The sequence below is a fragment of the Vanacampus margaritifer genome, chromosome 8 (genome assembly GCF_051991255.1).
Source record: "Vanacampus margaritifer isolate UIUO_Vmar chromosome 8, RoL_Vmar_1.0, whole genome shotgun sequence".
NCBI classification, from domain to species: domain Eukaryota; kingdom Metazoa; phylum Chordata; class Actinopteri; order Syngnathiformes; family Syngnathidae; genus Vanacampus; species Vanacampus margaritifer.
In genome coordinates this window covers 13,830,148-13,853,149 of record NC_135439.1, presented here as the reverse complement: position 1 = coordinate 13,853,149, position 23,002 = coordinate 13,830,148, and the positions used below count along the sequence as shown (strand labels likewise).

The 23,002-nt window shown below is 39.0% G+C and overlaps 2 protein-coding genes across 2 annotated transcripts; one reads left to right on the top strand and one right to left on the bottom strand.

The window, feature by feature from the left end:
- Positions 1–127: 127 nt before the first annotated feature.
- Positions 128–7,099, bottom strand: cdk2 (cyclin dependent kinase 2). Its single transcript, XM_077572337.1, has 7 exons — positions 6,635–7,099; positions 5,181–5,258; positions 4,988–5,108; positions 4,724–4,894; positions 4,517–4,618; positions 2,781–2,984; positions 128–880 (listed from the first exon to the last, which is right to left on the bottom strand). Exons 1-7 carry the CDS (start codon positions 6,748–6,750, stop codon positions 776–778), a joined length of 897 nt encoding a protein of 298 aa, XP_077428463.1. The 5' UTR covers positions 6,751–7,099; the 3' UTR covers positions 128–775.
- Positions 7,100–10,472: 3,373 nt separating this feature from the next.
- Positions 10,473–21,184, top strand: pmela (premelanosome protein a). Its single transcript, XM_077574445.1, has 12 exons — positions 10,473–10,634; positions 12,587–12,682; positions 12,758–12,904; positions 13,017–13,151; positions 14,207–14,368; positions 14,452–14,736; positions 16,642–17,364; positions 18,274–18,435; positions 18,530–18,632; positions 19,006–19,211; positions 19,291–19,381; positions 20,724–21,184. Exons 1-12 carry the CDS (start codon positions 10,574–10,576, stop codon positions 20,866–20,868), a joined length of 2,316 nt encoding a protein of 771 aa, XP_077430571.1. The 5' UTR covers positions 10,473–10,573; the 3' UTR covers positions 20,869–21,184.
- The last annotated feature ends 1,818 nt before the right edge of the window (positions 21,185–23,002 follow it).

Sequence of the window (23,002 nt, the reverse complement as noted above, 5' to 3'; positions counted from 1 at the left end):
ATACTTGAATGTTATGTCTTCTTGGAAGTTCTCACTTTTTTGAGTTGCAACTATGATCTCCATCCAACAAGACAAGAATGGGGGGAAAATGTAGGAAAAACGGCAGACGAAGAAAATATTGACTTGATCCCAACAGTTATATAAACACTTTTATTTTTCTCAACTGTCAAAAAGGGGTAGCCATAAAAAGGGCTCATAAAGGGCGGGTAAAATCTAGTATATGAAAGATGTGACAGCACACTAGACTGTAAAATCTGAAAATAAGGCCAACATTGCAACAATATGTACAAATATGAGAAATATGAGAGATTTTCATTTTCGGTGAATTCTGACGGCAGGAAAACTGAATAACCAATAAAAGTTGATATTTGCACTATCCCGAAACTTGTATGAACAATTTCTAAATTCTAAAATTTGGACACCCTAACGCCAAAACACGAATAGAACACAAAACAGGTGTTTGGGCACAAAACTATATGTCTATGAAGACCTACATAGGTTAGACGTTGACAACATTTAGTCGAACAATGTTAGAAGATGACAATATTTCGCTGAACAGTGACAGGTACAGATAAATGTTTAACAGAACAATCTCAGATCTAAAGAACAGACAAGACCATCGCGAACAATTAGCTTTAAAGTATCAAATCACTTTTTACAATTCAAAAGGATACAACTCATTCATTTTTCCTTACTGAACATGTCATGAAGTGAGGTCACTTAGAGCTTATTGCCATGAAAATAACCTACTTTTTTTTATGAGGTTTTGCACAATTCAAAGTCTCAGATGAGGAAGAGGCATGGTGACATCACGGAAGAAACGATGGACAAGCGCATTCTTGGCTGATAACCTTCTGTTTGGATCGTAGTGAAGCATTTCCTGAAAGACAAGCATAATAGTTATGTACACACATGCTTGCTGCTATCGTTAAAACTAGTGTTCCCTAACCTTTGAGTGAGCCAGGGCAAATATTTTACAATAGAAAAATCTCAAAGAACACCTAACAAAAAGTCACGAAAAGTATATACAGTGTGTTTAAAAAGTCCACACAAATGCTAGGTTTTTGTGATATATAACAATGAGACCAGGAAAAAAAAGAAACATAATTTCAGCCTTCTCTTCCAATATTAGTGCTGGGCGATATGGGAAAAAAAAAAATCCCGATATAGGCCCTTTTATATCATGATAACGATATACGACAATATATTTTCAGTTTTTCTATTAAAAAAAAAATGTATACAACACACTATGACTGTTTATTTTCTCATTTTATTCTGAAGTGACATTAAACAGATCTGTATCAAATGAGAAATGCAACCAGTAGGGCTGCTAAATAAAATTATCAGTAACCACTGACATATTTTTTACAAATGTATTTGAGAATCTAAATGGGGGATACAACAAATGTTTCGGATAGAAATGGTTTAAAAATAAAAAATGAGATCTACTGTAATGTCTTTTTGAAAACGTTTATTGTGCAGATTTCAAGTCAATATCAAAACTCAGGACTGCAGTGTGAAAACAAATAATTAGTGATATGAAAGGTATTCACTTTAGTATATTATCCATCCATTTTCTGAATCACTTATCAAGCCGGTTTAATCTTTCTCCTCCCGGTTGACGTATTCGGGACGCCGCAACAGTCACATCACTTCCTGTTTACCTAAGTGTGTAGCATTGCTTTTTCTCCCCAGAGACTCCTTAAAAGGCCGTCTGTTTTGCTTTTAAAAGTTTGACACGCTCCGCTTTAATGCGGTACCAGCAAGAACTTTGTAAAAAAGTGTCATCAATCACCCATGCATTTAAATTAATGTCAGTTTCACGATAACGTGTTTTCTGTTTTAATGATGCTAAAACTGCACATTTAGACCCGCAAACTGCTATGCTTGTTTCACAATCACAAATCTGTCACTAGGTTATTTCAATGAACTGAAAGGAGTACCCAGCATGCTTTGAGCAAGGCTTTAAAAAATATGTTTTATTTAAGTTTTTCAAAGTAGTAGTACTCGTTATGTGCATTTACCCACTTCGTTTTCTATAAATTTTTATTGATGACAAGCGGTTCAAATAATGGTTGGATAATAGGTTTTGTTACTGTACGCTTGTAATGTATGACGACTATGCAGTGTTTCCCACATCATGTTAATACTTGGGTGGGACACCCAAGTAAACTGGCCACCACGCAAGTTTAAGAACATTTATTAAAAATAAATATATAAAACATGTCGCGACCAGATATACCGCATGTAATGTTAGTTTGTGGATCGTGAGGCTAGAGGAGACGTAGTAACAGGACTGAGATCCCCCCCCATCCCCACCCGCTGGTGTCCACCCATCCATGTAGATTTAAAATCTGTGGGAAACACTGCTATGTATCATTCACTGCCATGTCCACTTGCTCAGGCTGTCGCCTGGTGACAGCTGTGTGAAACAAGCATGCAGAATGAATGCTTTTGTACGTCAAACAAGTGTTCTGTCACTTATTTTGTTTGCTTTTTGCTGTAAGTGACAAATGACGATAGACACGATAAATATCGTCATATCGCCCAGCACTAACCAATATTGTGACCTATACAACTATATCAGAAAAAAAAAAAGATAATCTTTTTGAGGGGGGAGGTAAAAGTAAACAACGGATCATGTGGTTGCATAAGTGTGCACACCCCATTGCAATGGGGGGGGGGGGGGGTGAAAAGAGCCATGCAAAGATAAATATTACCATTACAACAAAAAAAGAAACTCACCCCTTATTTTACAAAAGGAAGGGAAATATACTCACTCGTAGCAGATCTCGTCCATCCTCATCCAGGAGAGGAACCACTTTGGATAGATCCTGGCGGGCCCAGTTGGGGAACGACGGTTTGTAGTCCGGCATGGAGGTGACTCCCGGCCACGTGGCCTCATCGGGGGTGCCGAGGGTGCGGAAGATGCGGAAGAGCTGGTCTATCTCAGAGTCGCCGGGGAACAGGGCCCTCCTTGTGATCTAAGAAAGAAGAGATTTCACAGACTATTACAAAGTGTGGAGATGTAGACGGATTATGCAGAACCACGAACCACTCTGCACAAGTGGAAATCCTCCACTTAAGTTCTGCCATGCCGCAGAGAGCGGAACCGGTCAAGGCCATGGGGATTGAGACAGCAGACATTTATGAAGGCTTACTTTAATGACAGGAGCGGAAAAACAAAATAAGGGTCATCTCGGAAAATCCTCAACTGGATCGAGAAGATTAGCATTATTTTCAGAGCCAGAAATTACAGCACTTGGAAAACCCAAACAAAATGGAAAAAGAGGATATTTCCACATTGTCCACGCTACAAATACTACTAAAGTGCGCCCAAGGAAAAAAAATAGCTGGCTTTGCTCACCCACGATGTAAGGTCATATAGCACAAATAGGAAGAATTGGATTTGAGCAAAGTCAACAGAGGCTCAATTATACAATGTATCTGAAAGATTATCCTGTGGTGTGGGGAAGAGTGATCCCCCCCCCCCACACCTCCTAGATCAGACTCAGAAAGCATTCATGGACCAGCAATCATAACTGTCAAACTTATAGCAAAATTACAAATCCTTGTGTGTGGTCAACACATTAAACAGAACGACAGCCAATCAGGAAATAACCTGCTTACTAGGGGTGGGAATCTTTAAATGTCTCACGATTTGATTCCGATTTTTGGGCCTGCGATTCGATTCAGAATCGATTTTCGATTAAGGACGCTTTTTGATTCAAAACGATTTGATTGACAATGATTTATGCTTCAATCTATAGATGTGCATGGAATTGTAATGATCTACTCCAGTCAGACTTGCTAATGCTAATTAGCGCGGTACTCGCAGCACTTTTATCACTCAAAAGAAAAACCCCAACAATTTTTATTGGAATAACTTGATCGTGACTTTTTCCTTCTACTCTCTAATGCGGCTACAATTTAACAGTGCATTAGACCGCGTGGAACCACACTGCCCCTCAGTGGCCAAACCGGGTACAACATGAACAGCGCTCCAAATAAAAGGCACACACAAACAAAGGCAAGACAGTATAAAATAATTTAAATAAAATCGATTTTGGGACATTTAAAAATTGATTCTGAATCGTACTAAATGAGAATTGTGATTCTTATGAGAATCTATTTTTTTGGCACACCCCTACTGCTTATTGGATAAGCTAACCAGCTAATAGCCTTAGCTTCTTGTATTTCTTCTTTTACCACTACTTTCTTCTCCCACGTATTTTCTGGCAGTCTAGATGCCCTGTGGCGCTAAGCTGCCTCTCAAAGGCCGTGATTGTCAGTGGAAATATTGTCAAATGATTCTGTGCTAGCCTCCTTGTGTACACACGCAACACACTATTAGAGCAGAACGCACACAACCGATTTTTTTTCTCTTGTGTGTTTTAGGCCACAAACTTAACTGACAGAGTTCCTGACATTTGCACGTCAACACTCTTCATTTTGCCTTACTCCATCCTATCAGCAGAAATCTTAACGATCAGTTAATTATGTACACCCCTAATACCATTTCAGCGAAGATGCAGCCCAGACTCCAGATGTCGACAGCCGTGGAGTAAAACTTGCAGCCCAGCAGGATCTCGGGTGCTCTGTACCACAGTGTCACCACCTGACACAAAGACAGCAGACTTTATAGGAAGAAAGCATGAAGAAAAAGACTGCTATAGATCAGGGTGGCGTTTCACCTCCGACCGAATCGCACCCCCTCATTTACCTCATGCGTGTACGTGCGCACAGGGACCCCAAATGCTCTCGCCAGGCCGAAGTCAGCCAGCTTGATCTCACCCTGAGCGTTGATGAGCAGGTTCTGGGGCTTAAGGTCACGATGGAGAACCCTGTGGGAGTGGCAGAAGGCCAAGCCTTGCAGCAGCTGGAAGAGATAACTCTACAGGCACAACGGGAATGTCAGTTAATATGTGTTTATTCATATTTAGGGCAATAAATAAAACCACTAGAGGTCAATGGACACAATGTCTACCTTAATCAGAGCAAGCGGGATCCCAGTGACTGTGGAAGAATCCATAAACTTCTTTAGATCCTGGTTGAGAAACTCAAAGACAAGGTACAGCTTGTTCTCCGTGTGGATGACATCGTGCAACCTTAAAAGCATCACAAGATTAGAATTTTGGAAATAAAAAAAAACAATATTGCATGCAGCAGTTGGAGCTTACTTGACAATATTTGGGTGACTGAGCTCTTTGAGGAGGGAAATCTCCCGGATGGCAGTGCTCGGAACACCCTCAGTTTCCCTGTGGGGAAAAAAAATATCAGGCGTGCCACAGGAGATCATCTAATTTTGTTTAATTTGACTGAAAATACTTATTTAGTACAAATAATGTAGTGTTGTTCATCTATCCATCTATGACAGCGACAGAGTGACAGGCAGAACAATGAAATTATCTTCCACTGGATGGCAAACGGTACACGATTAACTTGCGTATCCACCTGCAGTTGTTCATACAACAGGATAAAGTCATGGCACGCTGAGTACTGGTAAGTAAATTTGTGTATAAACTGAGACGAGATCATGATTTCAGTATGTTGTCTTTATTTTTTGTGACATTTTTTTGTTTGGCTAATCTGTAACATTTTGGTCAAAAAATATATTGGTTCAGTTAAAGTTGGGACTGCATTGGGCCACCTATGCTGCCACTAAAATCATAAATAATTATTCCCAATTAGTTTTTGTAGGCAGACTTTGTAATGCTTGTTAGGATCTTAATAGACTGTGAAACTAAATGTTCACATTTTTGTGGTAATGATTAATAACAGACTTAAATCTTTGATGTTAACACAAAAAGCTTCATTGAATAAAGTTGAAGCAAACTACCCAGTAGTTCAAATAATCATATAGTCATGCTAAAAAAAAATATATATATTTTTTTTATTTTTATTTTATTTAGTATGACTTAACACAAGTCCACACTAAAGAAAAAAAATATTTTCTAAAACTTAAAAATGTGTACATTTATTTTGTCAGTAGATACACAACACGGGGGGTGGGGGGGGGGGGGGGGGTAATAACCATCCATCAATCCACGCCCTGTAAACCTTATACTGCAAAATTATTAATTTAGAACAACAAATCTTCATTGAGAAGTGATGAAATTAAGAGTTTCTCATTTTCTATTAAGGTCTATATCAGCAATTCTCAAAGTTTGGTACTCGGGCTGACTCTAGTGGTACTTGACACAATCACTACCAAGTACAGTTCAGCTGCATTAAACTTTTTACTATTGCATTTATTTTAACAAACACAGCCTTACTAGTGTATTTTAATGTTGGTCATTATGGTGTTAATAGGAGCACTCAGGTTTTTGTTTTTGGTAATATATCCTTGCTTTATTTGATGTCCTCGTACTTTTCTTTTGTTTCACTGTGTCACCTTGCAATAATCTTTCAATTTATATCCAGAGCTGTATAAATACAAAATGGATACACTTGGGTGCCACATGTTAACAATGGAAGACAACATGGCAGTAAACTCACAAATGTAAACGCTTTGAAGTTTGACCAATACTTCCTGCGGCTTTCGTACACTCGAGCACCCCATGGAGATTTTGGCCTCATCCCATGAACACAAAGCAGGGTTCGTTGACCCCCAACACCATCTCAGCTGACTTACGTGTCCAGTCTGATCTTCTTGAGCGCGACAGTTTCTCCCGTGTCCTTGTTCTTGGCTTTGTACACCACCCCATAAGTGCCCTCTCCTATCTTTTCGACCTTCTGGAAGGACTCCATCTGGCGAGACGAAGCCGGTTTTCGGCGGGGATATCACGGCTCAAGTTAGCTAAAAGCTCGCTCGCGTCTTTTTGTGTCCACGCTAACAAGTACGCGGACATTCAGCCAACCAACCGCCACTAGTTCAAATTCGCCCGCGTTACGCACAGCCGCCGGAAGAAAGAGTTCCACCAAGTGTTAAAACAGTCACCCGGGGTCAGGTTAACCACCTAACTCGCTGGGTAACTAGTTCATTCGAGCTAAACGGTGTTAACAAAGCAAATATTGAGCCCAGGGTAGCGGTAGTTGCTATCCGTGTCCAAGTACAAAATACAGACGAACCAACACAGCGACGTTTCCCGCGTTGCCACCCCGAGCGCGCGTTTTTTTTCCCGAACATACCGATTGTCTCCTGGGCGGTGTTTCTCTCATAACCTCTCTCGTAACCACGTCTTTAGCGACGTTCGTCGTGTAAAATATTAGAATGTTTTTTTTTAATTAAGTAACTGCGTTTGCTAAGTAAGTAATCTTACACGTGTTGTCTTTTAAATTCATATGACTGACTTAAGTCGCGGTAAAAGAATAACATACTGAGCAGTTAGTGTCACTTGGAATTCAAATCGAACGCCTACCGGTCTCACCGGTCACGTGAGATTATGACGTATACGTAATCTGTGCCAGGCTGCCATCTGCTCTACTTACTTCAAACCTAACGAATTCAAAGTAGTGAAGCTACCACTAAAACAAATATATACAAGTATGTGTTAAAAAAAAAAGGAAAAAAGTAAGTGCTTGAAAATAACTGATGCAGATTGGACAATAATTTTATTTATTCAAATATTTTATTCTTGCTGCTGCCTGAAGCACAAAGAAATCTTAATTTGTAGTACGCGGGCTCCCACTAGTGGTACAGGATAGAATCACCCAATTAAATACAAATTCAGTTTACTACAACATCAAACAGATTGATTTTTTTAGGCCGCTAGCATACAATCTGGTTGACCTTTTTATTTTATTTTTTTAATCCACAGCACTTTTTTTGTACTTTTCTAGTACAGTACATTCTTTAGCACAGTTCTGTTATAGCCAGCTTGTTTTTTGTTGTTGTTTTTTAGGTTTTATGTGCTATGATTTTCAATTCATCATTTAAGGACAGATTTATGTTCATATATTTAAGTTTTCAAACACTGCAAAATGTTACAGTCTTAAAAATAATACATTTACTTTTTGGAAATAAAACACCCTCATTTTTTATGAAAATGTAGGCCTGCTATGTTACTATACTTTACTGTTGGTCCATAGTAGAGTTTTGAGTGGCACATATTTTTAGGTGGTGCTTGATAAAAGTACAATGCCGTGCATTTGTACAGCATTTTCCTGGAAGGTCCAGAGGAGCAAATGTTATAACTTAATGGTATGTGCAGTCAGGTGCTCTGTGGGAAGGATTTATCCTGAACTCCTTGGTTAGCACATGAGAGGTCACATGCAGTGCAGCCTCACAGTCTGGCTGGCATGAGACTGTTGGCGGGAGCAAGTATTGTGGCTGTGAAGAACCACCAATCACCGTCATGTACGAGTAGACAATATAATGACTCCACTCTCACTTAGGGTAGGACATTGCTGTGATATGTAATTTAAATGGAACTATATTTGAAAATCTCTTGCAGTTATTGACTCATGCCCTGGATATGATTTTGCCTAGTCTTCAACTGCAGCCATCTTCACTTGCTCCTTGTATATAGATGTTGCTCCCTTCATTTTATCTATAACATGTGAAAAGAACTTTAACGGGCCACAGAATTTGGCCATTGAATAATCTTCAATTTCTTTACCTTCAAATTATCTTTAGTTGCTTTTGTGCTGTGTTTAAAGTCCATCTACACCATAAAGCACCACCATGTACAGTATGTTTTGTGGCATTGGTCAGCATCAAACACATCTTAATTGTCTTATTTCAGATCCATTGTGGTGACGTAAACGGAAGAAATATCCCTGGACAATGTGTGAATAATTTTAGAGTGAATTGAAATATAGTGATTCCAGCAAAAATGAATACTTGTTTTCTTATAAATGAAACTACGTCAAAACGGAGAATTGGCCTAGTAAATGGAACACGAGTGCGCCTGTGCTTCTGGTGAAGGATTGTAAGAGTAGCCTAAGGTGGACAACCGGAGTTCGGTAAGATGGCTGTGGAAATAAATGAGCTCTATTGATTTGGCTTTTGCCCTTTCATCTTGTGACATCCATGCACACATAGCTGAAGAGTCATAAGTCACACACAGGCATGAGATCTTAATGTGTAATGTGTGGGAAATTATCATTTAAATCTCCAATTCACCTAAAACAGTTGTTCTCAACTGCTGACAAACTTGGACCCGTATTTTCCTATTTTTGTCGTTGGCTCACTTTCATTGAAGTCAAGAACAATAAATAAAATGTATTGTTCAAAAATAACCTTTAAAAACAAATTTAATGTTTTTTAACATAACTACACATAATTGCATGTTCAAAGTACCTTTCAAAACACCTGACTAAGAAACTGAGGATGTACAAAAATTTAAATGCAACAATATATTTAGTGCCCCCAAATATTTGTGATTTGGGGATTTACTTAATAGTTAAAAAAAAAAAAAACAATAAAAAAAATATTCAGGGCTCTGATGGGCACCTAAGAGAAGGTGAAATTTAAATTTATTATGATGAGATCTTAAGTTGTCATAACAACATCAAATCTTATCCTGATGACTTTAAATCTCATCATGACGACTTGTTGTCATATTTAAATCTTGTTTTATTTTTTTCTAAATTTCTACGTTTTTTAATACGTTGTGGTATATGACCAATAAATTTGCAGATTTATTTTTTTGAATTCTTGAATATTTTCGGGGTGATGACAAACATCTGCTGCACATTCCTACCCATTTATCAGTAACATAGAAAGAAAATGACTGTATAGTGAAAATTAGTGAAATTGTGAATATTTACTTCGCAAGTCGATTTGTGATTCTTGTGTGCACCTACATTGTTTTACTTGTGCCTCTAAAAATTCAGGTTAAGGGCATTGTGCACTGAGTATGAATAAAGTTAGCCTGCAGCCCTGCTATTATTTGCCGTAAAACTCACATATTTGCTGTGTTTTTGTGCTCAAGCCTAAGCTTTCTTTTTTTCTTTGGTACCATCTTGTGACATGTTTTGGAGGGATCTCATCATCAAATTTGTTTGCATGATTTCTGTGGTACAGCGAATGGATGGATGCATGTAAATCAAACATTTTGAGGTCCGGACCTTTGCTCTGACAAAATCTTTGCAACTGGGCCTTTGCGAATTTGAACAGAACACTGTTGTCAAATTCAGCGACAGAATATTACTTACACAGTGATCTGTTCTTTTTAGGGAAATTCTTTCCTGGTGCTAAATGTGTTGCACGTGGGAATACAAAGATGTACAGAATATTAGCGTATTTACTGTTACGCAAGTACATGATTGTGTTTCTGATGCGTGGGAAAATAATGTCTTTCTTTAGGCTTTTAAACTAAAAATGATATGTAAGTTAAAATGCACCAAAGTCTGTACTAATTTGTATTTGATGTGGTGATTACACTTCCAAATAAGCACAAAAGAATATAAAAATGACTTTTTGAGTTGTGTAAAAAGGGGGGCGGTGCCTGCTTACAGACAAGCAGTGATGTCAGAGGATAGAAGTGTGTTTATGTTAATTCAGGTTCAGCAGCGTCTTAAAAAGAGTGAGAGGACCTTTTTCAAAGTCTCTGTGGGCGTTGCGTTTGGGTTTAGGAGCGGTTGGTGAGGTCCGGGTTCTGGGACGAGAGACACAACCCAAGACAGGATGACGACTCCGGTGTTACTGCTGATGATGGCAATGGCCTTGACCTCTACCACTGCACAAAGTAAGTCAAATTTGTGATTTCATATTTTCTGCTTTTGTAAGCGCATGACATCATCTATTAGGCTGATGTGGTTCTTTAGTAAAAATAAACAAGCAAGTGTTGCTAATTACCACGACTAATATGATTCCACACATGATGCTTCTCATTGATTTCAAGCATGCGGCTTGACTTAATTACATTTGTTTGGACAACGAATTGAGGGAAGAAATTTTACATTTCACACCTTGGTGTCACACTGGCACAACCAAAACATGAAAACACAGGTAGCTACTGTATATAGCTAGATGGCCACATAGATAGATTGATGAAATCTAAAAACCCACTATTCACTCATATTTTAAGTGTGAGAAAATAAGTATATTAAAAATGACGGTAAAAAAGGCACAACATATAATTCATGAAGACACACAATAAAACCTTAATTTTTATTACGTAGAAGCTTACAAGTTTTCATCAGCGCTAACATCAATATTGATTTTCAACTAAGTATATTTACATGTAACAAACTTTCTACAACATATGGACCACTTCAGTAATTCTCAAAATAAATTATACACACTGTCATGGTTCCATCACTGTGTAAAAAAACATTACACTGATTATCTGGAGGTCCATCAACCACAATTTGTCAAATTGTAAGCCAAATACACACATTCACAGACGCACGCACGCACGCACGCACACACACACACAAACGCAAGGGTGTGTGAACCCTCATTCCTGGAGGGAAGATTACTGATGTTGCTGCTCAGCTGATGGTCACAAGAAAAGGCTTGAGGGGGATTGCAGATCGTGTGATTTGCACTGCCTGAAACCCCCGCCGCTCTCCTCAAATTCTTGTTCTCTTTGGCCTCTATAGGCAGGTGTATGGGCTCAAATAATTAGGTACTATCACTATACAAAAAGCAGTCAATTTATTATTTACTATCCTTATCTGGGTTTAAAATGTGGTTACCTATATAGTACTTTTATGTAGTCAAATACAGAAAGTGTACATACTCAAACCTTTTCATTTTTTCAAAATCTACATATTGCTGGTATCTGGCCAAACTCATAAGTCAATATTTGGTAAATTTATTTATTTGTCAAAAATCCATTTTGTTGGTCAGTCCACATGTGTAGAAGTTTTTTTTTTTACACATTATTGACTAATCTAAAGTGTTTTTTTTTTTTTTTTTTGCGCTTACTCACAAATACAAACATGGTCTCCCAGACGGGGAAGCGAACCCACGCCAACATGCATCGTAGCAAGTGACAGTACCACGCCGCCACCTAGTGCCCACTAAGCAGTAAGGTTAAAAATGGCTTGCTCTCTTTGATTATGTAACATGCCGTTTTGGGGTATCCAGAAAAGTGACGATTTTAGAGTCACAAGGTTTTGGCCCAACACCAGTGATAATTAAAGGGGAAGTCAAACCCAAAAATAAAAAAAAATAAAAAAATGTTGACAGCAATATGTTCTATGCAGCCCCACTAGTCTAAATGTGGTATTCTGGACAATATTGGGTTAGTGGAATATGAATTAAGCAGTAAAATCCAGTGTTTTTTATCAATATCACAAGGCGGCCATTTTGCCACTTGCTTTCAGGTGAAAATGATATCATAGTTAGCTCAGATCTCAGGTAACAACCAATCACAGCTCAGCTTCAGAAAACAGGTGAGCTGTGATTGGTCATTGCTTGAGACCTGAGCAACTGTGATGGTATGTGTCGACAGCAAGTGGCAAAATGGCCGCCCCCTGAGAAGGATCAAAACGATTGGATTTTGCTGCATAACTCATATTCCACAAATATAATATTAATCAGAATGTCATGTTTAGACTAGTGAGGTCACATATAACATATTATTGTCAAGAAATGTTTAAGGTTGATTTTCCCTTTAAAGTATATTGCAATGTTTTAAAGTTTTAACTGATTGCTTTTAATTAAGTCAATGATCAATTCTTCTTCTAGTGTCTCGAAGTCAGTTCACACGTTACCGATCATGGAACTCCCGCATGTATCCCGTGTGGAAGGACGGAGACCCAAGATTCAGAAATTGTTGGTCTGGTGAGGACAATTCATTCTCTCTGACAAGTTGTGACAACATAAACAATGTTAAGTTATTCTTTTTGTCTTCTTCAGGTGGTCCAGTCGCATTTGAACTGAAGAACGATGCTCCCACACTGATTGGAGCAAAATCAACTTTTAGTATTAATCTGGTTTTCCCTCCAAATCAAACTGTGCTCGCCGATGGGCAGGTGGTCTGGGCTCGTAACTGCACCATTGATGGTAAGTCCGAGTTTGTAGTGGAATACAATTGCACTTAGATATGTTTTTGATATTCTGCCCCTCCTGTATTCAAAGTGGCTAAATGTGGTAAGTAACATGGTGAACATTGCAGGTCAACAGTATCAGGCAGGCCAGGCTGTGTATCCAGACCAAAGCAATCAGTTGGCTGGGGTTTTCCCTGATGGCTCGCCTTTCACCAGGACCCAGGACAGGAAGCCCCGCTACGTGTACGTTTGGAAGACATTGGGTAAGACTATTGTAGTGATAGGCAGATGTTTTTTTTTCAAGGCCGACTCTGATACCGATTATTAGTAGTCAAGGAGAACAATAACCGATATTCCAAGCCGATATTCATTTGCAGTAAAAGAGAAAATATTATAGCGTCAAAATGAAAACAAAATACCTTTTCTTTTCATTTTAAACATATAAAGAATTGACATCTTTTTTTTTTTTTATGATACCAAAAACTACATCGAACTACTAAGGTCATCAACATGTGTTAAGCTAAATTAAAAACTGAGCAAGTAAATAGTTACCTAAAGTTTTCTACTGTAAATAACATTTTTGAAAATTTCCACATAATTTCTTACTTTTAATTTTTTTTTAAAGTGTGAAGAGTTCCCAGTGTCAGCATCATTTTTTATAAAGTGGAAATTTTAATAAATACATAAATGAAAAGTTCTCTGTATCTCACTGAGCGACAAATACTTGTGAATGTAGCTAATTTGGGGGGTTTGTCAGGGTTTGTAAAAGGTTTCAAAAGATCTTTACAGACCATGAAAAAATGTCTGAATATGTTTGAAATGTCTTTGCCGCAAGTAAAAAACGTTTGTGAACATTTTACAAATTCTTGATGAAAATCCTAAATTTGCTACGTTTGCAAGCATTTGCCGCTCAGTGAGATACCGGCTTTATCGGCCTTTAGATTCGTAAAAAGGCCAATGCCGATATTTGTCAAATTGCCAAATATTGGCACAGATGATCTGCCCAGCCGATAATCAGTCTATCCCTAGACTATTGCAGTAAAAATATCAAACTGTGACATTTTGAAAAACTAGATTAACTGCACTAGTTTCAGAGGAACAAAATACTCCATTGTAAAGTTTTATCTAATCCTACATTTTCCACTCCTCACTCCTGCTTTGGATTGTCATTACCAATAATATCCTTTGGAATTGTGGCAATATCTTTACCGCCTTACAACAATATATCCTGATGTACTGTAATTTCATTAAAAAAAAAAGAAGTAGATTGGGTTAGAGAGACAATATACTATATATATTGTATGATAACATGTTTCAGGAAAGTACTGGCAGGTGGCAGACGGACCCTCGTCTTCGCTCACCATCTCAACAGATGATGTCTCCCTGGGCTCCTACAGCATGGAAGTTGTCATCTATCACTGCCGCGGAAAAAACAAGTTCATCCCCCTTGGCTACGCCTCCACCGTCTTCACCATCACAGGTGTCACATCGGACCACATGGAACCTTTCTAACATTATCCTATGTCTCATCATTACATCTGTACTATATCCCTTCATCCTTAGACCAGGTTCCCTTCACCGTATCCCTGGCTCAAGTCAACGACATAAACCAAGATGACTCAAACTTCATCCAGAACCGGGCCATTGCTTTCAACGTCAACCTTCATGATCCCAGCCAGTACTTGACTAGTGCTGATATCAGCTTCAGCTGGGACTTTGGAGACAGCACCGGAACTCTCATCTCCAGGGAGCGCAGTGTAACGCACACGTACCTCACAGTCGGGACCTTCAAACCTCAAGTGGTGCTGATGGCGAGCATCGCCAATGGTTGCGTAAATCCCTCTGCTGGTAAGATTGTGGAACTGTTAACACTCGTGAAGGTGGTTGGGTCACAGGCTTAGATTAGTACACGAGCAACATGATGGGTTTTATGGCACACTCGTCATTACGCTAGATACACTGCAGCTGCATTAAAATTCTTGTCTAGGCTATAAAAAATAATGGCCCTGCTTAAAAAAAAATCTCATAGGTTAAGTGCACACTTTTTACACTTTAACTCTTTTATTATCCAAAAAAACAACCCCGACAGTGCCAGCGGATTTTGAGCATTTTTACTCATCTTTCAAGGCAAATATAATTTTGTATGACTAAACATGGTGGATACCATATGAAAGATTGGATTTAATTATTTCATTAGAGAAAAAAAAAGTATGTTTCTACCTTATTCTGTTCTTTATTAATTTGAATGACATCAAGTGAAAACAGAAAAATTAAGGAGAAAACAAGCTTTTTGTGAAAAGATACTTAGTGACTTTGGCACTAATATTTTTTGTTTAGTGACGCTTGGTGAATTAGATTTAATGTGACAACCGCTTTGATCATCCACGTCGTCCTTGAAAACGTTCTATTTCCTAAGATCCGCCATGTTTTCATGTAATTTGATACACGGGGAGCCCATTGAAAAGAGATACAATGCTGCCATCTGCCGGCCATTGTTAGTGGGTGTTTTTGGATTTCACAAACCCCATTCACAAACCAGCGCCGCACAGGACGCAGCACTGCCCATTGAGAAAAAAAAAATCATTCAATCAATTAACGTTTTTGGCGGCATTCATTGGGATTTTAGTATATGTCATCAAATCTTTTTGGCGGTAAAAGAGTTAAAGTATGCCCAAAGTCAGTTGGCATATGTTTTAGCTCCCCTGTGACCCTAAAGCCCATTTTCCAATTTATCGATTCTACCCTGAAATAGCCTGGTTTTGCTCTATGTGGTAGCTTTTCCATGAGACTCTTTTAAGATTGTTACAATTGACCACTCCCACAGAACCTGGTTCTAGACAGAAAACCATTGAGGCCCATGACGTCACTGTCATCTGATTGACCCTACAAATGTTGGTGTTTCTTTAAGAGATGCGGCAAGGAATTCCACTGCACACAGGCATTTCCTGATTTTAAGCGAGCTATTCGCAACCGCCTGCTATGAGCGAGTTCTCATTCATTTGAATGGAGAGCACGTTCTCATTGAAGTGAATGGACCCATAGGTGTGCGCACACATGCTTCACTGTTTCATCCATTGGTACATAAATATGGTTAAGTATGGTTGTAAAACACAATATTTGTGTACTATACTGTATGTTTATGACTTGGCGTTGGCTTAAAGGGGAAGTCAACCTTAAACATTTCTTGACAATACATTATGTTATACGTGACCTCACTAGTCTAAACATGACATTCTGATTAATATTACATTTGTGGAATATGCGTTATGAAGCAAAATCCAGCCATTTTTTTGTCCATCTCAGGGGGCGGCCATTTTGCCACTTGCTGTCGACTGAAGATGACTTCACAGTTGCTCAGGGCTCAAGCAACGACCAATCACAGCTCACCTGTTTTCTGAAGTTGAGCTGTGATTGGTTGTTACCTGAGACCTGAGTAACTGTGATGTCATTTTCACGCGACAGTAAGTGGCAAAATGGCTGCCTTCTGATATTGATAGAAACTGCTGTATTTTTCTGCTTAACTCATATTCCACTAAAGCAATATTAACCAGAATACCGTATTTAGACTGTGTCAAAACGTCTATGCATTTAATGGGCTGTAATTTGACGTAAACATACACATAAGTGAACATGTCTAGTTTAATCATTTACATTTATTGGATTCACATGAGATAAAAATATATATATATATAATTCTAATGTCATAGCTGGATTGAACTACACTTTGAAGCTGACACTGCACTTTTCCGTCAGGAGCACCTGTTGCCCCTGCTGTACCAGCTGTAGTTGTGACGCCAGCGGCTGCCCCAGCAGCGGCAGATGTACCTGCCCCTGACACTGACCCAGCAGCAGCAGTCGATGAGCCAGTCCCTGACGCCACTCCTGTCGAGGCCTCTGTGGAGCCGGCCGAAGCCGCAACCAACACAGACGACACAGAGGCCGCAGTTGATGGAGGAGCGGAAGAAGTCGAGGCTGTCTCAGCAGCACCTGCGGCGATTGACGCAGCCGCTGCGCCGGCAGAGCTCGATCCAGCCGCCACTGCTGCTCCCGCCGCAGAGGCTGACGTCGCCGCTGAGGATGCTGCCGCCGGCGAGGTGGCAACAGACACAACAGAGGTTGAGGCCGCTGCTGTGGATGAAGCTGCAGAGAATGTGCCCGTGGTTGACGCGGGTGCTACCGTCGCCCCAGTCGCAGAGGGAGAAGAAACTGCAGTAGATGTAGCAGCTACAGCCCTCCCAGGAGTTCCTGAAGTTACCGTAGCCGCAGAAGAAGAAGCTGTGGTGGTGGCTGCTGCTGCTGAGGATGCTGCGGAGGTGGTCCAGACTGAAACAGAAGCCCCCGCTGATAATATTGTAGTCCCTGCTGCCACTGAGAGCACCGCTGTAGAAGGAGCAGAAGCAGCAGAAGCAGCTGATGCTGAGGCAGAAATTACGGAGACTGACAACGACGTTGCTGTTGCGACAGCAGCTCCAGAAGGTGTGTTAAAAATACCATTATATCACAAAAGCGACTTTTTTTTTTTTAATATTCAGAAAATAATTGTCCACCAGCACTTAGCTAGTCTACAGTTTAATACAGTAGGCCCGCAAAATCTGCGTAGAATTGATGCCCATAGATACAATAAAAATACATATATTTATATATATATATATATATTTTTAAACGTATTTATAATTATGTTAAAAAATATAAATACAAAGTATTTTTTAAATGTAAAAAATACCTGTATAATAATATTATTGTTTTAATATAAAAATATAAAAAATAGATATAGATATTTATTTTTTTAAGTATTTATCATTTGTATCAGTTATGTGCAGATTTTCGCGGGTCAACTGTATTATGCATAAAAATAAAAAATATATTTACATACTGTACATATATACACTTTAACCCCCCCAAAAACTTGAATAAGTGGTGATAAATTGCCAATAAATGCTTTGCGTTGACTCTCTCAAAAAAAAAATAAAAATAAAAATAAATATATATATATATATATATATATATATATATATATATATATATATATATATTGAAAACTAAATTCACGAATAAGTGAATTTGTGGGTGCCAAACTGCATGTATGCAGGGGGTCATGTCACATTTGAGTAGCCACTTGTTGCTAGGCAGAATTTGTTCATTGGTGCACACTGAACCTCAAATCACTCCAAAACCAGAACTATAAGAACTATGAGACACGTTTAGAATGTATTCTATATAATAATATACTGTAGGTCTATAACCATAATAGGAAAAAAATCTAGCCTTTACTACATCTTCAAATCTGTGTACTTTTTGAATTTATTCCAAAGAAAATGTACTAAACTATATACAGACTACGAACAGTCTTAATGCAAAATCTCCACTGTGCAACTTTGATTTCAGCTGTGGTTGAAGAGGTTCTAACCGAAGGGGAAGTCCAAGCGGAGGTAGAAGCAGATCCAGCACAAGTTGCCCTTGTTGTTGTCAAAAGGCAAGCACCAGAAGTTTCAGCCGACTGCATGGTCTACCGTTACGGCTCCCTCGCCACCTCTGTCGATGTCGTCCGTAAGTTATGACGCTTGTAAGGAGTCTACGCTTCTGTGTAGCTCAGTAAACACAGTACAGGCTAATAATGCTCTCTCTTTTTCCGACCCTACAGAGGGTATTGAAAGTGTCGAAATTGTGCAGATGTCCAATGTCGTGTCACTGGCAACTGAGCTGGTTCAGAATGCTGTGGATGTCACAATTAGCTGTCAAGGAAGGTGAGGGTTTATATGCATTAAAACGTGATATGGCTCTATCACTGAAGTTACATAATGTCTTTGGTGAGCTCCAAAATAGAAATAAAATGCAACCTCGTCAAATTGTTCAATAAGGTGAAGTGTTTTACACTCACATGCTACAACATTAAACACAATCATGCAAATAGATCCAATATAAAAACTGCTGTACAGAGTGGGCCAGAATTCATGATTCACTTGATTGTGGATAGATATATTAACAACAGCAAAAAACAGAACAAAAAACAAGTGAATTTTATTTTGACGTCTCTCTCATAGTAAATCTTCAAGAAGGCAGGATGTCTGATACATCACATTGTTGACATTTTTTTTAACCGAATGATCTTTCCCCTAGTTTACCAAGTGAGGTCTGCACAGTCGTTTCGGATGCTGACTGTATCACCCCAGTGGAAACTATCTGCGGCGTGGCCACGCCCTCTCCCGACTGCCAAATGGTCCTTCGCCAGTTCTTCAATGAGTCTGGCGTTTTCTGCCTCAATGTCTCCCTGACCAATGATGTCAGTCTTGCAGTGGCAAGTGCTCGTGTCAGCGTGGCAGTGGGTGCGTGAATGAAACACTCGTTAAAGTCACTCATTGATGTAATTGTTTACTCATTTGTGTAATTTGCTTCCCGTCACAGCCTCTGGTGGCTCCCCAGCTGGAACTGCTGCCATAATCCTGGGTGTGATGGTTCTTGCCTGCGTGGTGTGCTGTATCGGTTTGATGTATAGGTGAGTCACCAGATTTGGGGCATTAAAATGAAAGCTGAAACCAAGATTCAATACCCTCGCCAAGATTTAGGGCCCTGTTTTTGGAGAAACGTGCACATCATAATTCCCATGCCGGGCCGAGTCCAGTCTACCATGCTTGGGACCGCATTGTGCCTGACTCGGTGGTTCCCGCGGATACGGCTGCTTTGCGCGCGCCAATCTAATTTCTCGGACCCCAGCGAGTCCATTTTAGCTTCCGCAATGTCAAGCAAGTGTTCACTTCTACTGCCATGATTTTAATTGGAATGAAGAGAGCCGCTTCAATTGGCTGGGAGTCGGATGCATTCCATCCTACAACGGCGTAAAATGGCCTATTCTATCTGCGCTTATCAAGCAAAATACCACAAGGAAGCTCCACCCAGTTAGATTGCATTTTGCACTAGACTTGAAAATAGGGGGCTTAGACTTTTGTCACTTGTGACGTCAATGATGGAACAGTCAAGATCTTGAAGTCCGAAATTTGTGAAATTTAGAACATTTACCCCAAAGGCAAATAAGTCAAATCTACATAAGTGCAATAAATTTCAACATGATTTGACTGAGAAGCAAGCAGACATGTTGGATGGAATTTATAATGAATTGTGCATTACTGGTGGACAATATAACTTGGATGAATAATAACATCATATTTCTTTTAGGTCAGATGCAAAAATTCATCGATTATCTTTCCTTGATCATATATTTCATGTTATAAATGGGGCCACGTGTAGTATAGTGGTTCACATCGTGAACTTTATTGCAGCTGAATTCCTCGTGCACTAAAATGCCCAGGGCCTTCTGCCAACATTGAACAAGATAAGTAGTTATTTATTTCTTCGGGTCATAAACAAGGCCATTGGAAGTGCAGTGGTTCACGCAGCTGACTTGCTCAATTCCCCATTCACATTTGCCCTAAAATTGACAGGCAATTCATTCACGGTGTTAGCCTCTTAGTACCATCAACAAAATAAGCAACTTAGAAAATGGATGAATGGGTGTCATAAAAAAACATAAATTCTCAATCTAATTTAATTGGTCCAGTCTTGGTGGAATGTCTACCCATCAGAACAAAACAAAATGATGACGACAATGTCAAATCGGTACAATTACCGAATGAACAATACTGAGCTCTCCAGAAAAAAAAAAGAAAAGAAAAAGAACAAAACAACATCTTTGTAATCTTGCCAGTTTCACACAAAGAAGGTGACATTTGACTTTCATCTAATCCTCTGAATTGAACCGGATCTATGCTGGTCTTTCAAGCAGTGTTCTCATCTGTAAAGTGAAATCTCATTACCGCTCATCTTTATATGGCTTCCACCAGACGCTTCAAGCAGTACCAGCCCCTGAGCGAAGACAACAATGGCAGCAGTTCAGCAGTAACGTCAGTGCCTTTGCTGCTGTGGAACTTGCTGATGCGACAATCGCCTGGAGAGAGCCGCCCGCTGCTTCAGGGGAGGATTGTGTGAATAAAAGCACCTTAATGCATTAAATGTCTGAATGGCATATACTGTATTTACCTATATACTCTATGATCACCTTGAAATAAACAAGAGAACCAACCTCATTATGAAGCTGAAAAAAAGTCAACAATTTTGTTGTCTGACATATTTATTTTCACTTACAATATTTGTATAAACGAGCCATTATTTTTGGCCTTATTGTAAATATAACCTCAACTTGAAAATCAAGATTTGCTTACTTGCTTCCAAATTTAATCAATTGTCCCATATCCCAAAAGCACTGATATTGTAACGTGAATAAAATGGACCTTTATCATTTTAACGTGTTTGTGTCCCTCTCTTTTGATGGACTAACAATTGTGGCTGAAGCCACCGGGCAGCCATTTTACGTTGCCACTGTTACTGGCAACTTCTGTTATTTTTTCACTGTCATCACAGCAGTAATGGAGTAATGAGTACTTCTCAAAGAACGAACTTCGCAGTTTACATCGACCATTCAAAGTAGGCGCACTTTGTGAGTGGAAAACTAAGATAGCTGTTGATGGCTTCAGTACTTCCAACGGGCCGACGTCGAGTAAGTGGCATTGTTAGTCCATTCAAGTCTGTGCTACGGATGTAAGTGCGGATTGTGCCTCATTTTCAAAATAAAACTTATTTCACACTATAATGATCAATAAAATATATTATTTTATTCAAAAAAGAACCTCTTCAAATATTTGTGATGGTGAGCAGAAGGTAGCGATCGTCAACACCTTAGTATGCATGTGTCAGCAAAGGTCTGCATGTTAGTAACATGCTTGTCACATGACACACTGCGGCACTGGAAGTAAGGTTGACGTCACTGTAGGAAAAACATTTAATTAAGAAGGCCAAATGACAGGCACGAATACTGTTAATAGATGATGCCCTTTATAACATTGTGAGCAAATTGCGCTAATAAGGATGTTGCGCTTTGTCCTCAATCCTCGTCTGATTTGATTGATTTGGATATAATTGTGAAGCATTTGTCATCAGAAGGCACCTTGTTGAAGCTACACAATGATCTCCCTCGCTGTTGTCTTACTTTTGTTTTGTGTTTTCAAATGTGCTCCATATCTTCCAGTACTGCAATATTGCATTGATCATCACTACTTGATGATTGGTTTCTTGGTTTCCATTTTTAACAAAGGATACGTCTGGCTATGCGACCACCCTGCTTTGGGGATCATTTTTCACAGCCCAGACAACAACGTCAGTTTGGTTAAACCTGCAGACGAGTCATACGCTTCCTCATTCATGCCACAAAGATTCAATCAATGTCAGAGAGGTACAGTACCATGATTTGTATGCCAAATCTGCCAAAACCAGATTAACAAATTATGCCTTATTTCAAGCTGTTATCTAATTTAAAGCTCTGTGCATTTACCATGACATCCATACATGTTTTTATAAGCTCTTTACCGTTGTTATATCCCCAAGTTGCTGATATCTAGATACCCATTAAGATATGAAACTTGACACACACACTGCGAGTGGAAATAGAAACAGACATTGTAGCCCGATCCTGTCGATTATTGGATTTATGGTTCCTTTGGGGTTTCTCTGGGAAGCAGGAGGATCAATCCCTAATGGTAACATCTGGCAAGGGGTTGTGTTACTGCAGCTACAGCTGAGTCCTCCCAAAAAACAAAAAAAATCATTAAATGTGCTGTTTTTTAATGTGTTGGGTCTGATACCACATTCAAAGACGGCTGTATATGCACCTTGGAGTTGAATATTAAAAAATAAAAATAAAAATAAAAATAAAAATAAAAAAAAAATAAAAAATAAAAATAAAAATAAAAATAAAAATAAAAATAAAAATAAAAATAAAAATAAAAATAAAAATAAAAATAAAAATAAAAATAAAAATAAAAATAAAAATAAAAATAAAAATACAGAAGTAAAGACAAGAAAGTAAATGTGCTGTGAGCAGAGAGAGAGTAAGAATATAGGGGGAAGGGAATGCTAGACCACAATGCTGGTTGATTAGATTTCAGAAAACGAAGATAGACATGGGTCATTTATAACACACAATGCCAGACCTTGGTGGTAGAAGGCATGCAGGATGAGATGCAGGAAAATAAAATGTTTTGCCAGTCAAATGGTGAGTTTGGAAAAT